At 42.4% G+C, this 19,847-nt stretch overlaps 1 protein-coding gene across 1 annotated transcript; it reads left to right on the top strand.

The window, feature by feature from the left end:
• Positions 1 to 614: 614 nt before the first annotated feature.
• LOC138903228 (uncharacterized) lies at positions 615 to 16,991 on the top strand. Its single transcript, XM_070191160.1, has 7 exons — positions 615 to 666; positions 5,114 to 5,235; positions 5,315 to 5,869; positions 5,987 to 6,277; positions 15,021 to 15,168; positions 15,568 to 15,701; positions 16,752 to 16,991. Exons 1-7 carry the CDS (start codon positions 615 to 617, stop codon positions 16,989 to 16,991), a joined length of 1,542 nt encoding a protein of 513 aa, XP_070047261.1.
• The last annotated feature ends 2,856 nt before the right edge of the window (positions 16,992 to 19,847 follow it).

The raw sequence follows: 19,847 nt of genomic DNA on the forward strand, positions 1-19,847 counted from the left end.
CTCAACATGGTATGAGATAATATATCCGTTTAGTAAATTCATCTTGAAAATCAATCCACCAAGTAACCACATGAGCACAGATTGATTCACTAAAGTAATACAACAGTTCACATAGGATGCATGACTCACATAAGACATAACAACAACAACTACAATACACACAATCCATTGCGGCATCCCACCGTATCATAATTTATCAATATCATAATCCTCCCTTATTCCACCATATGATCATTAATCAATATCATGTATCACATATACAATCCGTTGTGGCGCACAACTCGATCCCACTGTACTATCATTTATCAGTATCATAATCCTCCTTTATTCCACAATATCGTCATTATCAATATCTATTAATACATACACAACCCGTTGCGGTGCGCAACCAGATCCCACCATTTAATCATTAACCAATATCATAATTCCCCCCTTATTCCACCATATCATCATTATCAATATCGTTGCGGCATGCAACCCGTTCCCCAAACAATATGAATTAAACCAACCAACTACGGCATATCAAAAAATCAACGCAATAATGAAGCTATACACAAAGAAGTCACAACGGATGATGAAGTTACACGATAACTCACAAAATCAAATTGCAAGAAATGACAATTCATAAACCAAGACACAATTTTCGAGAATCAATTAACAATGAAGGTATGTGCCAGACAAGGCATGTATTCAACAAGTAATTACAATTAACACTTAAAAACATATAAGGATACACTTGGCAAATGAAAGATAGAATATGTACTACCAACTTCAAGTAAAGCACGTAAGGGCAAGCCTAACAACAATAGATATAATATGAAATGCTAACTTCAATTAAATGCATGAAAGAAGCCTAATAGTCTATGACGATCAAATACCATATATAAGTTCGTGTACACACTCGTCACCGCGTGTACACGCCTTCCACATAATTCAAATAGTACCATCAATCCAAAACATAAGGGGTAGTTTCTCTTATACAAAGTTAGGCAAGACACTTATTTTAATTTGGCCAAATCAATACTCAAATTAGCTTTTACTTTACAAATTCACCTCTGCTAGGCTAAATCTAGTCAAAGACGACTTAAATACATCAAACAATGCAAGAGAAAATAATTTCAATTAACAAAGATATGATCTTCATATAATTTTCAAAAAGTCAACAAAAGTCGACCCCGGACTTGCCCCGTCAAAACCCAGGTCCAAGGGTAGGTCTGGACTGCCCATAATACCATGACTCCATACATGCATTTTATTTTCAAATCCGAGTCCAATTTGACTCTCAAATCTCAAATTTTTATTTTTCAAAACTTTGACAACATTCCCCAAATTGTCTCTTAGATTCTCATGATTTTGATGTTAAATATAATATATAATCATTAAATATAATTGAAAATTTATTAAAATCAATTACCCAATAGTTTGGTATGAAAATCTCTCCACAAAATCGCCTCCCACCGAGTCTAGGTTCAAAATGTGATAAAATGAAGCTAACTCTCAGAATACTCATGTAACGACCCGGCTGGTTATTTTGAGTATTGTAGCCTTGTTCCCCCATTTACTACTCATTTTGTGCTTTATATTTGTTTTGTGATTTGACGGGGTAATTGGTTCGGCTCCGGTAAGGTTTTGGAATGAATTCAGACACTTAGTCTAAATGATATAAACCCAAACTTAAAAGGTTAACCGGATGTTGACTTATGTGTAAACGACACTGGAAAAAAGTTTTGATAATTCCAATAGCTCTTTATGGTGATTTTGGACCTTAGGAGTGTGTCCGGAAAATTATTTGGAAGTCTGTAGTTGAATTTGACTTGAAATGGCGAAATTTGGAAATTGAAGGTTAAGAAGTTTGACCGGGAGTTGTCTTTATTTATATTGGGGTTGGAATCCAATTATGAAAATTTTCATAGGTCTGTTATGTCATTTATGACTTGTGTGCAAAATTTGAGGTCAATCGAACTTGATTTGATAGTGTAACGACCCGGTCGGTCATTTTGAGAGTTATAACTCCGTTTTTCCCATTTCTACTTCTTTTTTTGTGTTATTCAGCTATATTATGTTATATTGGGTTAGTGGGTTCGAATCCGGAAGGAACTCGGAGTTAAATGAGACACTTAGTCTCATAATTGAAGAATTGAGTTAGAAAAGTGGACCGGATATGGACCTATATGTAAACGACATCGGATTTGAATTTTGATGATTCCAATAGCTCAATATGCTAATTTTGGTCTTAGGAGCTTTTCCGGAATATTATTTGGAAGTCCGTAGAGGAATTAGGCTTGAAATGCCGAAAGTTTTATTTTTGAGAAGTTTGACGGGGGGGGGGGTGACTTTTTGATATCGGGGTCAGAATTCGATTACGAAAATTGGAATACCTCTGTTATGTAATTTAGGACTAGTGTGCAAAATTTGAGGTCAATCGGACGTGATTTGATAGGTTCCGGAGTTGTTTGTAGAAATTAGAAATTTCAAAGCTCATTTGGCTTGAATTGGGGTGTAATTCATGGTTTTATCGTTGTTTGAGGTGATTTGAGGATTCGACTAAGTTCATATGATGTTGAAGGACTTGTTGGTATATTTGGTTGAGGTCCCGAGGGCCTCGTCTGAGTTTCGAATGGTTAACGGATCAAAAATTGAACTAGAACAACTGCTGCAGTTTCCTTCTGTTGGAAATTGCTTCTGCCCAGAAATCGAGCACAGATCGAGCTCAGGGTCGAGGGACACGATCCAAGCCCAGATCGAGCCCAGATTCAAGGGCCACGATCAAAGCCATGATCGAGCCTAGAGTCGAAGGCCACGATCAAAGCCATGATCAAGCCCAAAGTCGAGGGCCATGATCGAGAACTAGGATCGAGGGGCAGGACCGAGGATCTCGATCGAAGGCCAAGATCGAGGCAAAACCGAGGATATCTGGGCATAATTATAAAAATAGGGATTTCGTCCCATTTGCCATTTTTGACAAATTGGAGCTTGATGAGAGGCGATTTTTGATATATTTTCAAGGAAAACTTGAGGTAAGTCCGTTATGATCATTTCTACTCCATAATATTAAATTATCATCGAGTAATATGACTAGATTACATGATTTTGAGGTGTGAATCGGAGATTGGAACTTAGAAATTTGGAAATAAGATTTATAGATTTGAGGGTCGAGTTGAGGTCGGATTTTGGTAAAATTGATATGGGTAGACTCGTGGTTGAATGGGATTTTGGATTTTGTAACATTTGTTGGGTTCCGATATGTGGGACCTACAAGCAATTATTGAGCCAATTTCCGGTTCCGAGATATGGGCCCCACTTGTGGAATTCATTATATTAGCGTATATTGATGGTATTATACTGATTGTGAATCTAGTCCAGAGGGTATGAAACCCCGAATTTCGTATCATTCTACTATTTTGAAGTGACGCACATGCTAGGTGACGGGCGTGTGGGTGTGCACTGTTGGAAATTTGTGACTTGGTCCGTCCCGTAACAACTGTAAAGTTGCATACTTGGTTGAAACCATATGATACTTATATGTTTTAGAAAGAATTTCTATAAATTGGGCTGAATGACATGTTTGGGCCTTGCGCCAATGCTGTTTGGACACTTAGGGGTTGTTTCTTACCATCCTCTAATTGTTTTCGATTGAAATTCTATACTCAATCATGTTTATACTTGTTTACCGCATAACTCTATTTTACGACTGTATTTTGATGCATATAAATGTTTTGGGCCGAATGCCCTATTTTACTGAAATGTCCGAGTGGCTTGAGATGTTTATGACTGAGTGAGGCTGAGGGCCTGATTTGTGAGGATGAGTGTGGATTAGGGCTGCCCGCCTGCAGCATACTTTATTATTATCGCATGTGACTTGTCCGCGCAGATTATAGCGCTTGGGTTGAAGGAGCCCCTCCGGAGTCTGTACACACCCCCAGTGAACGCAAGTACCTACTGAGTGTGAGTGCCGAGTGCTGAGTTCCAAGTGACTGGGAGGCATGAGTGATTGTGAGGTATGCCCGAGTGGCAAGAGTGATTGTGAGGTATACCCGAGTGGCAAGAGTGATTGTGAGGTATGCCCGAGTGACACGACTAACTGTGAGGTTTGCCCGAGTGGTTGTCTATGATTTCATCATTTTTGCTCACCTTTGCATTGAGCCTTTGTTTGAAAAACTATTGGAAAAATATCTTTAAATTGATTTTTATTGGAACTGGGTTTAAACGAGATGTTTGATTCAAATCCTGATTTTTTAATAGCATGTGGTATTTTACTGAGATTTCCTGATATGAACGTTATATGCTTTATTGCTCTTCACTACTGCTCAGTCTTTATTTATTGTTGTTACTTACTGAGTTGGCGTACTCACGTTACTCCCTGCACCTTGTGTGCAGATCCAGGTGTAGCTGGACACGGTAGCGGTTTTTGAGTGTTCTGGTTGCAGATTTTTCTTGGAGATAGCAAGGCAGCTGTTTGGCGATCGCAGCCCCTGCTCTTCTCCTTCTTATCTTCCTCTAGTTGTATTTAGCTATTTTCTGGGCTGAGTTAGCCTTGATATTATTAGATAAATTGTAGTATGTGCTCATGACTAGTGACAGTCCGATGTCAGTTTTTTTTCTTTTTTGCACTTCTGTTTTTCTTTGATTTGAACTCTTTTGGTGGAGGTTTTATGTTAAATAAACTCGAAATTTTCTTTGAAATGAAAATATTGTTTTGTTTTAGAAATGATTCGGCTTGCCTAGTTCCACGATAGGCGCCATCATGACAGGGGTTAGTTTTGAGTCGTGACAGATTGGTATCAGAGCCTAGATTAAATATGTCTCACGAGTCATGAGCGGGTTTAGTATAGTCTTGCGGATCGGTACGGAGATGTCTGTACTTATCTTCAGGAGGCTGCAGAAACTTTAGGAAACTCCACATTCTTGAATTCTTGTCGTGCGAATCTGTAGATTCTAGTAACTAAACATTATTTGTTTCATTCTCTCACAGATGGTGAGGACTCGTACTACCGGTCAGGAGGGCCAACCACCAGTACCACTAGCCAGGGCCGCAGTAGAGGCCGTGGTAGGGGCAGAGGTGCAGCCCGTACATCAATTGGTGTAGTACCTACAGATCCACCTGTTGTCCCAGATAAGGAGCAAGTTCCAGCTATTGATGCACCAGCTCAGGCACCACATGTGCCTATTGTGATTCTAGGCCTTCAGGAGGCCCGAACACAGATTCTGACAGCGTATACTGGCCTTGCTCAGGCGGTCTCTATTTCGACGTCTGCAACCACTTCTCAGGCTAGGTGAGGCACTCAAACTCCTGTTGCTCGCACAACGCGAGCAGGTTATTCAGGGACTTCAGGCACCAGTGGCACCACCAGCCCAGCCGGTTATTGTTGCTCAGGATTATGTGGTTCCTGCTATGCCTGAGGATGATCAGCGTATGTTGGAGAGATTTGGGAGATTTCAACCACTACCTTTTAGTGGCACAGAGAGAGAGGATGCTCAGGACTTTTTGGACAGGTATCAGAGAATACTCCGTACTGTTGGTATTTTGGAGACTTGTGGGGTCTCATTCACTACCTTTCAGTTTTCTGGGGCTGCACTTAGATTGTGGGAGGCTTACGAGAGGCGTAGGCCTGTTTGCGCAGCAACCCTTACTTGGCAGCAGTTCTCTGTGGTCTTTTTGAAGAAGTTAGTGCCTCGATCCCGCAGAAATGAGCTGCATAGACAGTTTGTGCGGCTTCGCCAGGGTAATATGTCTTTGATGCAGTATGAGATGCGGTTCTCCGATTTGGCTCGTCATGCTATCTGGTTGGTTCCCATGGACAGAGAGAGGATGATGAGCTTTATTGATGGTCTCACTTATCAGCTACAGTTGCTCATGACTAGGGAGCAGGTTTCGGGTGCTACCTTTGATGAGGTTGTCGACATTTCTCGGCATATTGAGATGGTTCGCGGTCAAGAGAGGGTTGAGCGGGAGGCCAAGAGGCCTCCTTTTGGGGGTCAATTCCAGCATGGTAGAGGTCGTCATTTCAGACAGGCTCAGTCAGCTCAGCCATTTCATCGAGGTGGATCATCTGGCCATGGTTCTCACAGTTCTCATCAGGGCCACTCATCACTTAGTGCCCTTCTAGTTCAGAGTTCTTTCCGTGCTCCACCTATTCAGGGCTCTTCCATGCCAGGTTCTTCTACCAGTCATCCCGGTGCTAGGATTCCCTTCAGTTTCTGCCGCCAACAACAGGGAGTTATTTTGAGTGTGGGGAGCTTGGGCATATGTGGAGGCAGTGTCCTCGTTGTCATGGAGGTCTTTCTCAGCAGAGGAGTTAGCCTCCAACTACAGCACCAACTACCTCACCACCCGCCCAGTCAGCTCGGGGTGGAGGTCAGTCAGCTAGGGGTCATCCTAGAGGGGGAGGCAGATAAGGGGGTGGCCAGGCTCATTTCTATGCTCTCCCTGCCAGACCAGATGTTATTGCTTCAGATGCTGTGATTATAGGTATTGTCTCAGTTTGCCACAGAGATACTTCAGTATTATTTGACCTTGGTTCCACGTATTCATATGTTTCCTCGTATTTTGCCCATTTTTTAGATATTCCTCGTGAGTCCTTAGTTTCATCTGTATATGTATCTACTCCTGTGGGCGATACTATTATTATGGACCATGTATATCGATCATGTGTGGTGACTATTGGGGGTCTAGAGACCCGAGTAGATCTATTATTGCTCAGTATGGTTGACTTTGATGTGATATTGGGTATAGATTGGTTATCTCCATGTCATGCTATTCTAGATTGTCACGCTAAGACGGTGACATTGGCTATGCCGGGAATTTCGAGGGTTGAGTGGAGCGGTCTTCTAGATTATGTACCAAGTAGGGTGATTTCATATTTGGAAGGCTCAGCGCATGGTTGAGAAGGGTTGCCTATCTTATTTGGCTTTTGTGAGGGATGTTAGTGCAGAGACTCCTGTCATTAATCATGATCCGGTGGTACGTGATTTTTTGGATGTGTTTCCTGCATACCTACCGGGCATGCCGCCTGATAGGGATATTGACTTTGGTATTGATTTGGTGCCGGGCACTCAGCCCATTTCTATTCCACCATATCATATGGCACTGGCAGAGTTCAATGAATTGAAAGAACAGCTTCAGGAACTCCTTGATAAGGGGTTTATTCGGCCTAGTGTGTCACCTTGGGGTGCACCGGTTCTATTTGTGAAAAAGAAGGATGGTTCCATGAGAATGTGTATTGATTACAGGTAGTTGAACAAGGTCACAACCAAGAACAAGTATCCTTTGACTCGTATTGATGACTTATTCAACCAGCTTCAGGGAGCGAGGGTGTTCTGCAAGATTGATTTGAGGTCTGGCTATCACCAGCTGTAGATTCGGGATTTATATATTCTCAAGACAGCTTTCAAAACCCAATATGGCCATTATGAGTTATTGGTGATGTCTTTTGGGCTGACCAATGCCCCAACAGCATTCATGCATCTGATGAACAGTGTATTCCAGCCGTATTTAGACTCATTCGTCGTTGTATTCATTGACGACATCCTGTGTACTCTCGTAGCCAGAAAGAGCACGCTCAGCATTTGAGGGTTGTATTGCAGAGATTGAGGGAGGAGAAACTTTATGCAAAGTTCTCTAAATGTGAGTTTTGCCTCAGTTCATTAGCATTCTTAGGGCACGTGGTGTCCAGTGAGGGTATTCAGGTGGATCCGAAGAAGATAGAGGCGGTGCTGAGTTGGCCCAGACCGTCCTCAGCCATGGAGATTAGGAGCTTTCTTGGTTTGGCAGGTTACTACCGTCACTTTGTGGAGGTGTTTTCATCTATTGCATTTCCCTTGACCAAATTGACCCAAAAGGGTGCTCCATTCAGGTGGTCGGATGAATGTGAGGAGAGCTTTCAGAAGCTCAAGACTGCTTTGACCATAGTTCCAGTGTTTGTTCTGCCATCAGCTTCAGGTTCTTACACTGTGTATTGTGATGCCTCGAGGATAGGAATTGACTGTGTTTTGATGCAGGAGGGTAGGGTGATTTCCTATGCCTCGCGCCAGTTGAATACCCATGAGAAGAACTATCCTATCCATGATCTTGAGTTAGTAGCCATTGTTCACGCCTTGAAAATTTGGCGTCATTATTTTTATGGGGTTCATTGTGAAATCTATAATGATCACCGGAGTCTGCAGTATCTATTAAAGCAGAAGGATATTAATTTGCCTCAGCGGAGATGGTTGGAGCTTTTTAAGGACTATGATATCACTATTTTGTACTATCCGGGGAAGGCAAATGTGGTGGTCCATGGTTTGAGTCGCCGAGGAGAGATTTTGGGGAGTTTAGCATATCTTCCAGCAGCAGAGAGACCTTTGGCATTAGATGTTTAGACCTTAGCAGGCCAGTTTGTCATATTGGATATTTCGGAGCCTAGTCGGGTATTGGCTTGTGTGGTCTCCAGGTCTTCTCTTTATGACCGTATCAGGGAGCATCAGTATGATGACCCTCACTTACTCGTTCTTTAGGACATATTTCGGAGAGGTGATGCTAGGGATGTGACTATTGGTGATGACGGGGTGCTGAGAATGTAGGGCCGGATATGTGTGCCTAATGTAGATGGGCTTCGAGAGCTGATTCTTGAGGAGGCCCACAGCTCGCGGTATTCCATGCATTCGAGTGCTGCGAAAAAGTACTAGGATTTGAGGCAGCACTATTAGTGGTGGAGGATGAAGAAGGATATAGTTGGGTTTGTGGCTCGGTGTCTAAACTGTCATCAGGTTAAGTATGAACATCAGAGACCGGGTGGCTTGCATCACAGGTTAGAGATCCCAGAGTGGAAGTGGGAGCGGATCACTATGGACTTTGTAGTTGGGCTCCCACGGACTTCGAGGAAGTTTGATGCTATTTGGGTTATCGTGGATCGGCTGGCCAAGTCTGTGCACTTCATTCCATTTGGTACTACTTACTCTTCAGAGCGGTTGGCTGAAATTTACATCCGAGAAATCGTTCGCCTGTATGGTGTCCCAGTTTCCATCATTTCAGATAGGGGTACTCAGTTCGCATCGCAGTTTGGGAGGGCTGTGCAGCAAGAGTTGGGTACTCAGGTTGAGTTAAGCACAGCTTTTCACCCTCATACATACGGGCAATCCGAGTGCACTATTCAAATATTGGAGGACATGTTGTGTGCTTGTGTCATTCACTTTGGGGGTTCATGGGACCAGTTTCTGCCACTCGCGGAGTTTGCATATAACAACAGTTATCAGTCGAGCATTCAGATGGCTCCGTACGAGGCTTTGTATGGAAGGAGGTGTAGATCTCCGGTTGGATGGTTTGAGCCGGGTAAGGCTAGGCTCTTAGGTACAGACTTGGTCCAGGACGCATTAGATAAGGTGAAATTGATTCAGGAGCGGCTTCGCACGACACAGTCTAGGCAGAAGAGCTACGCGGATAGGAAGGCCCGTGATGTGTCTTTTATGGTTGGAGAGAAGGTTTTGCTGAATGTATCACCCATGAAGGGTGTTATGAGGTTTGGGAAGAGGGGCAAGTTGAGCCCCCGGTTCATTGGGCTTTTTTGAGGTGCTTCAGAGGATAGTAGAGGTGGATTATAAGCATGCCTTTCCACCTAGCTTGTCGAGTGTGCATCCAGTGTTTTATGTTTCCATGCTCCGGAAGTATATTGGAGATCTGTCCCATGTTTTGGATTTCAGCGCGGTTCAGTGGGAGGGTGATATGACTTATGATGTGGAGCCGGTGGCTATTTTAGATCAGCAGGTTCGAAGGTTGAAGTCAAATGATATAGCTTCAGTGAAGGTGTAATAGAGAGGTCAGCCTGAGGAGGAGGCCACTTGGGAGACCGAGTGGGAGATTCAGAGCAGATATCCACGCCTATTCGAGACTCCAGGTATTTTTCTAAACCCGTTCGAGGACGAACGGATATTTAAGAGGGGGAGGATGTAACGACCCGGTCGGTCGTTTTAAGAGTTATAACCCCGTTTTTCCCATTTCTACTTCTTTGTTTGTGTTATTCAGCTATATTATGTTATATCGGGTTAGTGGGTTCGAATCCGGAAGGAACTCGGAGTTAAATGAGACACTTAGTCTCATAATTGAAAAATTGAGTTAGAAAAGTTGACCGGATATGGACCTATGTTTAAACGACCTCGGATTTGAATTTAGATGATTCCAATAGCTCCGTATGGTGATTTTGGTCTTAGGAGCGTGTCCGGAATATTATTTGGAAGTCCGTAGAGGAATTAGGCTTGAAATGCCGAAAGTTTAAATTTTTAGAAGTTTGACCGGGGGGTTGATTTTTTGATATCGCGGTCAGAATCCGATTCTGAAAATTGGAATACCTCTGTTATGTCATTTAGGACTTGTGTGCAAAATTTGAGGTCAATCGGACGTGATTTGATAGGTTCCGGAGTTGTTTGTAGAAATTAGAAATTTCAAAGTTCATTTGGCTTGAATTGGGGTGTAATTCATGGTTTAATCGTTGTTTGAGGTGTTTTGAGGATTTGACTAAGTTCGTATGATGTTTTAGGACTTGTTGGTATATTTGGTTGAGGTCCCGAGGGCCTCGTGTGAGTTTCAGATGGTTAACGGATCAAAAAATGAACTAGAACAACTGCTGCAATTTCCTTCTGTTGGAAATTACTTCTGCCCCGAAATCGAGCCCAGATCGAGCTCAGGTTCGAGGGACACGATCGAAGCCCAGATCGAGCTCAGGGTCGAGGGACACGATCGAAGCCCAGATCGAGCCCAAAGTCGAGGGCCACGATCGAGCCCAGAGTTGAGGGCCACGTTCGAAGGCATAATCTAGGGCCAGGATCGAGAACCAGGATCGAGGGGCAGGACCAAGGACCAGGATCGAGGACCTCGATCGAAGGCCAAGATCGAGGCAAAACCGAGGATTTCTGGGTAGAATTATAAAAACAGGGATTTCGTCCCATTTGCCATTTTTGACAAATTGGAGCTTGAGGAGAGGCGATTTTTGATATATTTTCAATGAAAACTTGAGGTAAGTCCCTTGTGATCATTTCTACTCCATAATATTGAATTATCATCGAATAATCCGACTAGATTACATGATTTTGAGGTGTGAATCGGAGATTGGAACTTAGAAATTTGGAAATACGATTTGTAGATTTGAGGGTCGAGTTGAGGTCGGATTTTGGTAAAATTGATATGGGTAGACTCGCGGTTGAATGGGCTTTCGTATTTTGTAACTTTTGTGAGGTTCCGAGACATGGGCCCCATAGGCAATTTTTGAGCCAATTTCGGGTTTTGGTCTAATTTTGAAGCTTTTCTTGTGGAATTCATTCTATTAGCGTGTATTGATGGTATTATACTTATTGTGAATATATTTAGACCATTTGGAGGCCGAGTCCAGAGGCAAGGGCATTGTGGGGTAGAGATTTGACCAGTTTGAGGTAAGTAACGATTGTAAATCTAGTCTTGAGGGTATGAAACCCCAGATTTCGTATCATTCTACTATTTTGAAGTGAAGCACATGCTAGGTGACGGGCGTGTGGGCGTGCATGAGTGGCTTGAGAGGTTTACGACTGAGTGAGGCTGAGGGCCTGATTTGTGAGGATGAGTGTGGATCGGGGCTGCCCACCTGCAGCATTCTTTATTATTATCGCACATGAGTTGTCCGTGTAGATTATAGCGCTTGGACTGAAGGAGCCCCTCCGTAGTCTGTACACACCCCAGTGAGCGCAGGTACCTACTGAGTGCGAGTGCCGAGTGCTGAGTGACTGGGAGGCATGAGTGATTGTGAGGTATGCCCGAGTGGCAAAAGTGATTGTGAGGTATGCCCGAGTGGAAAGAGTGATTGTGAGGTATGCCCGAGTGGCACGAGTGTCTGTGAGGTTTGCCCGAGTGGCTGTCTATGATTTCATCATTTTTGCTCACCTTTGCATTGAGCCTTTGTTTGAAAAACTATTGGAGAAATGTCTTTAAAATGATTTTTATTGGAACTGGGTTTAAACGAGATATTTGATTCAAATCCTGATTTTTTTAAGAGTATATGGTATTTTACTGAGATTTCTTGATATGAACGTTATATGCTTTATTTCTCTTCACTACTGCTCAGTATTTATTTATTGTTGTTACTTACTGAGTTAACGTACTCACATTACTCCCTGCACCTTGTGTGCATATCCAGATGTAGCTGAACACGGTAGCGGTTATTGAGTGTTTTGGTTGCAGATTTTTCTTGAAGATAGCAAGGTAGTTGTTTGGCGATCGCAGCCCTTGCTCTTCTCCCTCTTATCTTCCTCTAGTTATATTTAGCTATTTTTCGGGCTGAGTTAGCCTTGATATTGTTAGACAAATTGTAGTGTGTGCTCATGACTAGTGACACCCCGATGTCGGGTTTTGTTTTCTTGTCCGCACTTCTATTTTTCTTTGATTTGAACTCTTTTAGTAGAGGTTTTATGTTAAATAACCTTGAAATTTTCTTTGAAATGAAAATATCATTTTGTTTTGGAAATGAGCCGGCTTGCCTAGTTCCACGATAGGCGCCATCATGACAGGGGTTAGTTTTGGGTCGTGACAGATAGATTTCGGCATCGAATGTAGAATTTGAAATTCGTTAGTTTTCATTAGGCTTGAATTGGGGTGCGATTCGTGGTTTTAGCCTTGTTTGATATGATTTGAGACCTAGACTAAGTTCGTATGATATTTTTGGACTTAGCTAAAGCTGGAACTTTCTGGCTTCTGGTGCAATTGGATTTCGCAGGTACGTTGTCGCAGGTGCGACTGGTAAGGCGCAGAAGCGGATTTGGGGCTAGGGCGCTTCTACGAAGCGAAAGAAGCCACAAAAGTGGGGAGTATCTCGTATCTGCGAGACCACAGATCCAGTTAAATACTCCGCAGAAGCGAAAATGCTGGTCGGGATAGAAAAATAAAGGGGTCCAAGAGTTTCTCATTTTTGGGCATTTCAAAAATGCGTTGAGCCGATTTTTCTGATAGAATTCACGGGAAATCTTGAGGTAAGTCACTAGTGATCATTGTTAGTCAATAATATTGAATTATCATTGAGTATTTCTACTAGATTATGTGTTGTTTAGGTGAAACTCGATGATTTGGGCCTTGGGATTTCAAAATAACAATTTAAGATTTGGAGGTCGAGTTGATGTCAGAATTTGGTAAATTTGGTATGGTTGGACTCGTGGTTGAATGGGCATCCATATTTTGTAAGCTTTGTTAGGTTCCGAGGCATGGACCCCATTGATGATTTTTTAGTTGAATTTCGTATTTTGTTAGAAAGATTAGTATTTTTTCATATGGAATTGATTGCTATAATTTGTTATAAATTGATTGCTATAATTTGTTAGAGTTTCTCATTATTCTAACTAGATTCGAGACCTTCAAAAGCTGATTTACGAGGCAAAGGCTTACTAGCTGAGTGATTCGTGTTGCTTGATGTAAGTATCGTATTTAAACTTGTTAAGGCACAAGTTTCCTGAATTGTTATGATAGACACATGCTTTTGGGTGCGCACATGTGTGGGGATGGTCTCATGTGTGGGCACCAGGGTTGTGTATTTATGTTTGTATTGTAATCGGGGTCCTATAAGCCCAGAAATGACTATTAGGCTTCGAGCTTTGATATCTAACATGTGGTAACAATTTATGTGATATAAGTAAACCATGATGTGTTTACTTAGATGTTTAAATCCCGTAACAAACTTAATAAATGCTTTTCATTGATTAGATTTACGGATTTGTAGAGATAGCACACTTTGCACATTTTTACACTTTAGCATTATATACCTGAACCCTTGCTTTATAGTTATTGAATGATACTTTGGCACATGAAATGTCTGTGCAATACGTGAATTGTCCGTGTGGATCCATATATTGATACTTTGGCACGTGAGTTGTCCGTGCAGCATGTGAGTTATCCGTGCGGATCCATATATTGATATTATTGACACGTGAGTTGTCTGTGTCGCACGTGATTTGCCTGTGTAGATTCTATTATTAGCACGTGAGTTGTCCGTGCAACACGTGAGTTGTCCGTGTAACGTGTGAAACTTCTAGTTTCTTGATCACTACCTGATTTACATGTCTGCTTTCCCCCTACATGCCATAATATTGTTAAGCAGGATATAGTTGTACTAATTTATCTAGTGAATTCAACATATTAAACTTCTCTAACCTTACCCTATTTATTTACGATACTTATTAAGTTGGTTGTACTCACACTACACTAGCACCTCGTGTGCAGATCCAGGTATTTTCGGATACGACAATTGATAAATTTGGGGATTTATCTGTTGGAGACTATCGAGGTAGCTGCTTGGCGTCTGCATACCTTGACTCTCTTCCCTTTTAGTTATTTGTGTTGTTCTAAATTTTCCAATAATATTTTTATCGGTTAAACGGTGTTATCATTTAGATGCTTATGTACTCAACGACACTTAGTTTGGGAGTATATTTATATCAGTATTTTTGGGATTTTCTATTAAATTTAAATATTATGTTTTCATAGTTAAAAGTTTATAGTTTTTTATGGTGGTTATCGTCTTGCCTAGTATTGAGAGAGGTGCCATCACGACACGTGAGATTTTGGGTCTTGACAAGTTTGTATCAGAGCCTAGGTTACATAGGTCTTACGAGTCATGAGCAGGTTTAGTAGAGTCTTGCAGAACGGTACGGAGACTTCTGTACTTATCTTCGAGAGGTTGCCGAACCCTTAGGAAATTTGACTTTCTTGTATTCAGTCGTCGGAATTTGTTGATTTCGGAAGCTAAAATTATGTTATTCTATTCTCTCGTAGATGGTGAGATCACGTAATACCAGATCGGACGCTCAGCCACCAGTAACACCAGTCAGGGCCACGAGAGGTCGGGGTCGTGGTATAGGCCAGGGCCGTGGCAGTTAGAGTAGCACCTGTAGAACCATCAGTTGCTCAAGCTTAGGAACATGTTCTAGAAATAGTTGAGCCGATGGGATCGGCTTAGGCACCAGCTATTCCTATTGTGATTCCATGCCTTCAAGAGGCTTTAGCCCAGATAGTGATTGTTTGCATTAGACTTGCTCAGGTGGTTTTGGCTCAGGACACACCAGCCACTTCTCGGGCTGGGATGAGGTACTCATACCCCTGTCGCCCTTACTCCAGAGTAGATAGCGGAGGGACTTCAGATACTGGGGGCACTACCATTCCAGCCAGTTGCATCTGCTCCGACCCAGGTAGGTCCTATTATGAATAAAGAAGAGTAGAAGAGACTACAAAGACTTGAGAGACTCCGTCCTCCATCATTCAGTGGAATGAGTAAGAGGATGCTTAGGATTTCTTAAACAAATGCAAGTGGATTCTTCATACAACGAGTATTTTGTAGACCAGTGGGGTCTCATTTACTACTTTTCAACTGACCGAGGCAGCCTTCAGATGGTGGTAGACTTATGAGAGGAGAAGACCAGTCAGTGAAACACAACTATCATGGCATGAGTACTCTGCATTATTCCGAGAGAAATTTGTGCCACAACCCCACAGACAGGAATCGCATAGGCAGTTTGAGCATTTACGTCAGGAGGACTTGTTAGTGACTCAGTATGAGATTCGGTTTTTAGAACTGGCTTGCCATGCAGTTTGGTTGGTTCCGACTGAGAGGGAGAAGATCAGGAGGTTCATTAATGGCCTCAATCAGCAGTTCCATTTTGTTATGACTCTGGAGAATGTAGCCGGTGCTAAATTTGACGAGGTGGTTGATGAAGATCAAGAGGTTCGTTAATGGCCTCTACCAGCAATTCCATTTTTTTATGATTCTGGGGAATGTAGACGGTGCTAAATTCAACGAGGTGGTTGATAGTGCTCGGCAGTTAGAGATGATCCATATTCAGGAGCATGAGGAGAGGAAGGCTAAGAGGTATCGTGGTCCGGATAATTCCAACGGTGTTCCTTCTAGGGACAACCCTATCATAACATGGGTCATCCTTATAGGCCCTATTAGTTGGCTCGTTCAGCCTTGCGTGGTGTATCAGATAGCCATGGTTCTTACAATTCTCGGTCAAGCCAGTCCTCATTCAGTGCACTACTAGCGCAGAGTTCTCACCATACCTCATCTGCTCAGATTTCTACAGGCAATGCCTCAGGTTATTAGGACTAGCAGCTCAGTCATAGAAGGGGGTTTTTGAGTGCAGGGAGTTGGGTCACATCACAAGAGATTTCCCTAGATTGTTGAGTAGGACTCCACAATAGAGTTCTCGACCGATGGTACCAGCACCAGCAGTTCCGGCACCCACCCACCCAACTTGCAGAGTGGAGGGGCTTAGGCAGATAGAGGTCGCCCAAGAGGGGGAGGTCGATCAAGTGACGGTCATGCCCGATTCTATGCTATTCCTGCCAGGACATATGCCGTTGAATCTGATGCAGTGATCACAGGTATTATCTCAGTATGCCACAAGGAAACTTCTATATTATATGACCCTGGTTCCACATATTCGTATGCATCATTATATTTTGCTCATTATCTAGATATGCCCCGTGAGTTCATAATTTCAGCTGTTCATATATCTACGATGGTGGACGATACTATTATTGTGAACCATGTATATCGGTCATGTGTAGTGACTATTGCGGAACTGGAGACTAGAGTTGATCTCTTATTGCTTATTATGGTTGATTTTGATGTAATCTTAGGTATGGATTGGTTGTCTCCATGTCACTCTATTTTGTACTGTCACGCTAAAATCGTGATGTTGGCGATACCGAGGTTGCCGAGTGGAGAGGTTCTCTAGATTATGTACCTAGTATGGTAATTTCTTATTTAAAGGCACAACGTATGGTTGGGAAGGTGTGTTTGACATATCTGGCCTTTGTGAGAGATGTTGATGCAGACACTCCAACTATTGATTCTGTACCGGTAGTGCAAAACTTTCCGGATGTATTTCCTGTAGACCTGTCGGGTATTCCACCCGATAGGAATATTGATTTTGGATTTTCCTTGGTGCCGGATACTCGGCTCATTTCTATTCCTCTGTATCGTATGGCACCAGCTGAGTTGAGGAATTGAAAGAGCAACTTCAAGAACTTCTTGAAAAGGTGTTTATTAGACCTAGTGTGTCACCTTGTGGTGTATTAGTTCTATTTCTGAAATATAAAGATGGTACTATGCCGATGTGCATCGACTACAGGTAGTTGAACAAAGTTACAATCAAGAACAAGTATCCTTTTCCACGTATTGATGATTTATATGACCAGCGTAAGGGAGCGAGGATGTTCTCTAAGATTGATTTGAGGTCTGGGTATCACCAACTGAAGATTTAGTATTCAGATATTTTAAAGGCGACATTCAGGACCCACTATAGTCACTATGAATTTCCCGTGATGTCTTTTGGGCAGACCAATGCCCCAACAATATTCATGCACTTGATGAACACAATATTCGAGCCATATCTTGACTCATTTGTCGTAGTATTTATTTATGATATCCTGGTGTACTCACTTAGAGAGGAGGAGCATGCACAATACTTGAGTATTGTATTACAGAGGTTAAGGGAGGAGAAACTTTTTGCCAAGTTCTCCAAGTGTGAGTTTTGGCTTAGTTAAAAGTCATTCTTAGGGCACATGGTGTCCGGTGAGGGGATTCTGGTAGATCTGAAGAATATAGAGGCAGTTCAGAGTTGGCCTAGGCAATCTTCAGCTACTAAGATTCGTATTTTTCTCTGCTTGGCTAGTATTATCTTCGCTTTATGCAGGGCTTCTCGTCTATTGCTTCTCCCATGACCAAGTTGACCCTGAAGGGTGCTCCTATCAGGTGGTCGGGTGAGTCTGAGGAGAGCTTTCAAAAGCTCAAAACTTCCTTGACCATAACTCTAGTTCTAATTTTGCCTTCATCTTCAGGCTCTTATACAGTGTATTATAATGCTTCTCGGATCGGTATTTGGTGTGTCTTAATGCAGGAGGGTAGAGGATTGCTTATGCTTCGAGCCAGTTGTAGACCCATGAAATAAACTACTCTGTTCATGATTTAGAGTTGGTAGCCATTGTTCATGCATTAAAGATTTGGAGTCACTATCTCTATGGTGTGTCTTGAGAGGTATTTACATACCATCGGAGTCTTCAACACTTATTCAAATAGAAGGATTTCAATTTGAGGCAGCAGAGATGGTTGGAGCTGCTCAAAGACTATGATATTACTATTATGTATCATCCTGGGAAGGCCAATGTGGTCACCGAGGCCTTGAGTAGAAAGGCAATGAGTATAGGTAGACTTGCATTCATTCGGGTTGGCGAGAGGCCTCTTGCAGTTGATGTTCAGGCCTTGGCCAACCAGTTCGTGAGATTAGATGTTTCGGAGGCCTGTCGGGTTCTAGCTTGTGTGGTTTCTAGGCCTTCTTTATATGACTACATTAGAGAGTGCCAGTATGATGATCCCCATTTCCTTTGGTGGATAAGGTTGAAGAAAGATATAGTGGGTTTGTATCTGGGTGTTTACATTGTCAGCAGGTGAAGTACGAGCATCAGAGACCGGGCAAATTGCATCAGAGACTTGAAATTCCAGACTGAGAGTGGGAGCGCATTGTCTGGACTTCATAGTTGGACTCCCATGGAATTCGAGGAAGTTTGATGTTATTTGGGTGATTGTGGATCGGTTTAACAAGTCTGCACAATTTATTCCAGTCAGTACTACTTATTCTTCAGAGCGGTTGGAGCATTTATATTGGTTCGTGTGAGGCATTATATGGAAGACGGTGTCAATCTCCGGTGGGTTGGTTTGAGCCAGGTGAGACTATGCTATTGGGTACTGATGTAGTTCAAGATGCTTTGGAAAAGGTTAAATTGATTCAGGATCGACTTTGCACGGCGTAGTCTAGACAGAAGAGTTATGCCGACCAGAAGGTTCACGATGTTGCTTACATGGTATGAGAGAAGGTACTACTCCGAGTTTCACCTATGAAGGATGTTATGAGGTTCAGGAAGATGGGCAAGTTGAGTCCTCGGTTTATTGGGCCTTTTGAAATATTTAAGATGATTGGAGAGGTGGCTTATGAACTTCCATTGCCACCTAGTCTATCCGGTGTTCATCGAGTGTTTCATGTATCCATGCTCCGAAAGTATGTTGGAGATCCGTCTCATGTTTTGGATTTCAGTACAATGCAGTGGGATGGTAAGTTGACTTATGATGTGGAGCCGGTAGACATTTTGGACCGGTAGGTTCGAAAGTTGAGGTCAAAGGACATAGCCACAGTGAAAGTGCAAAGGAAAGGTCATCCAGTCAGAGAAGCTACCTGAAAGATGCGGAGAAAATATCCACACCTATAAGAGACTCCATGTATGATTCTAAACTCGTCCGAGGATGAATATTTATTTAAGAGGGGGAGAATGCAATGACCCGGCCGGTCATTTTAAGTATTGTAGCCCCGTTCCCCCGTTTACTACTCATTTCGTGCTTTACAGTTGTTATGTGATTTGGAGGGATAATTGGTTTGGGTCCGGTAAGGTTTCAGAATGAATTGAGACACTTAGTCTCAAGAATGAAAACATAAATTTAAATGGCTGAACGAATGTTGACTTATATATAAACGACCTCGAAATAGAGGTTTGATGATTCCAATAGCTCTGTATAGTGATTTTGGACTTGGGAGTTTGTCCGGAAACTTATTTTGAAGTTCGTAGTTGATTTTGGCTTAAAATAGCGAAATTAAGAAATGGAAGGTTTGGAAGTTCGACCGGGAGTTGACTTTATTGATATCGGGGTCAGAATTCAGTTCATAAAATTTTTATAGGTCTGTTATGTCATTTATGACTTGGGTGCAAAATTTGAGGTCAATTAGACTTGATTTGATAGGTTTCGGAATCGAATGTAGAAGTTGGAATTCGTTAGTTTTTATTAAGCTTGAATTGGGGTGCGATTCATGGTTTTAGC

The sequence above is a fragment of the Nicotiana tomentosiformis genome, chromosome 12 (assembly GCF_000390325.3).
Source record: "Nicotiana tomentosiformis chromosome 12, ASM39032v3, whole genome shotgun sequence".
Taxonomy (NCBI): domain Eukaryota; kingdom Viridiplantae; phylum Streptophyta; class Magnoliopsida; order Solanales; family Solanaceae; genus Nicotiana; species Nicotiana tomentosiformis.

What these genes read in the sequence shown, in the direction of transcription:
- LOC138903228 (XM_070191160.1), top strand. Translation starts at nt 615, where the DNA reads ATGACAATTCATAAACCAAGACACAATTTTCGAGAATCAATTAACAAT. An exon ending in ATACTGGCCTTGCTCAGGCG is followed by an intron (nt 5,236 to 5,314) that starts GTCTCTATTTCG and finishes CAACGCGAGCAG; the next exon opens with GTTATTCAGGGACTTCAGGC. An exon ending in TGGTTGATGAAGATCAAGAG is followed by an intron (nt 15,702 to 16,751) that starts GTTCGTTAATGG and finishes TCTTATTTAAAG; the next exon opens with GCACAACGTATGGTTGGGAA.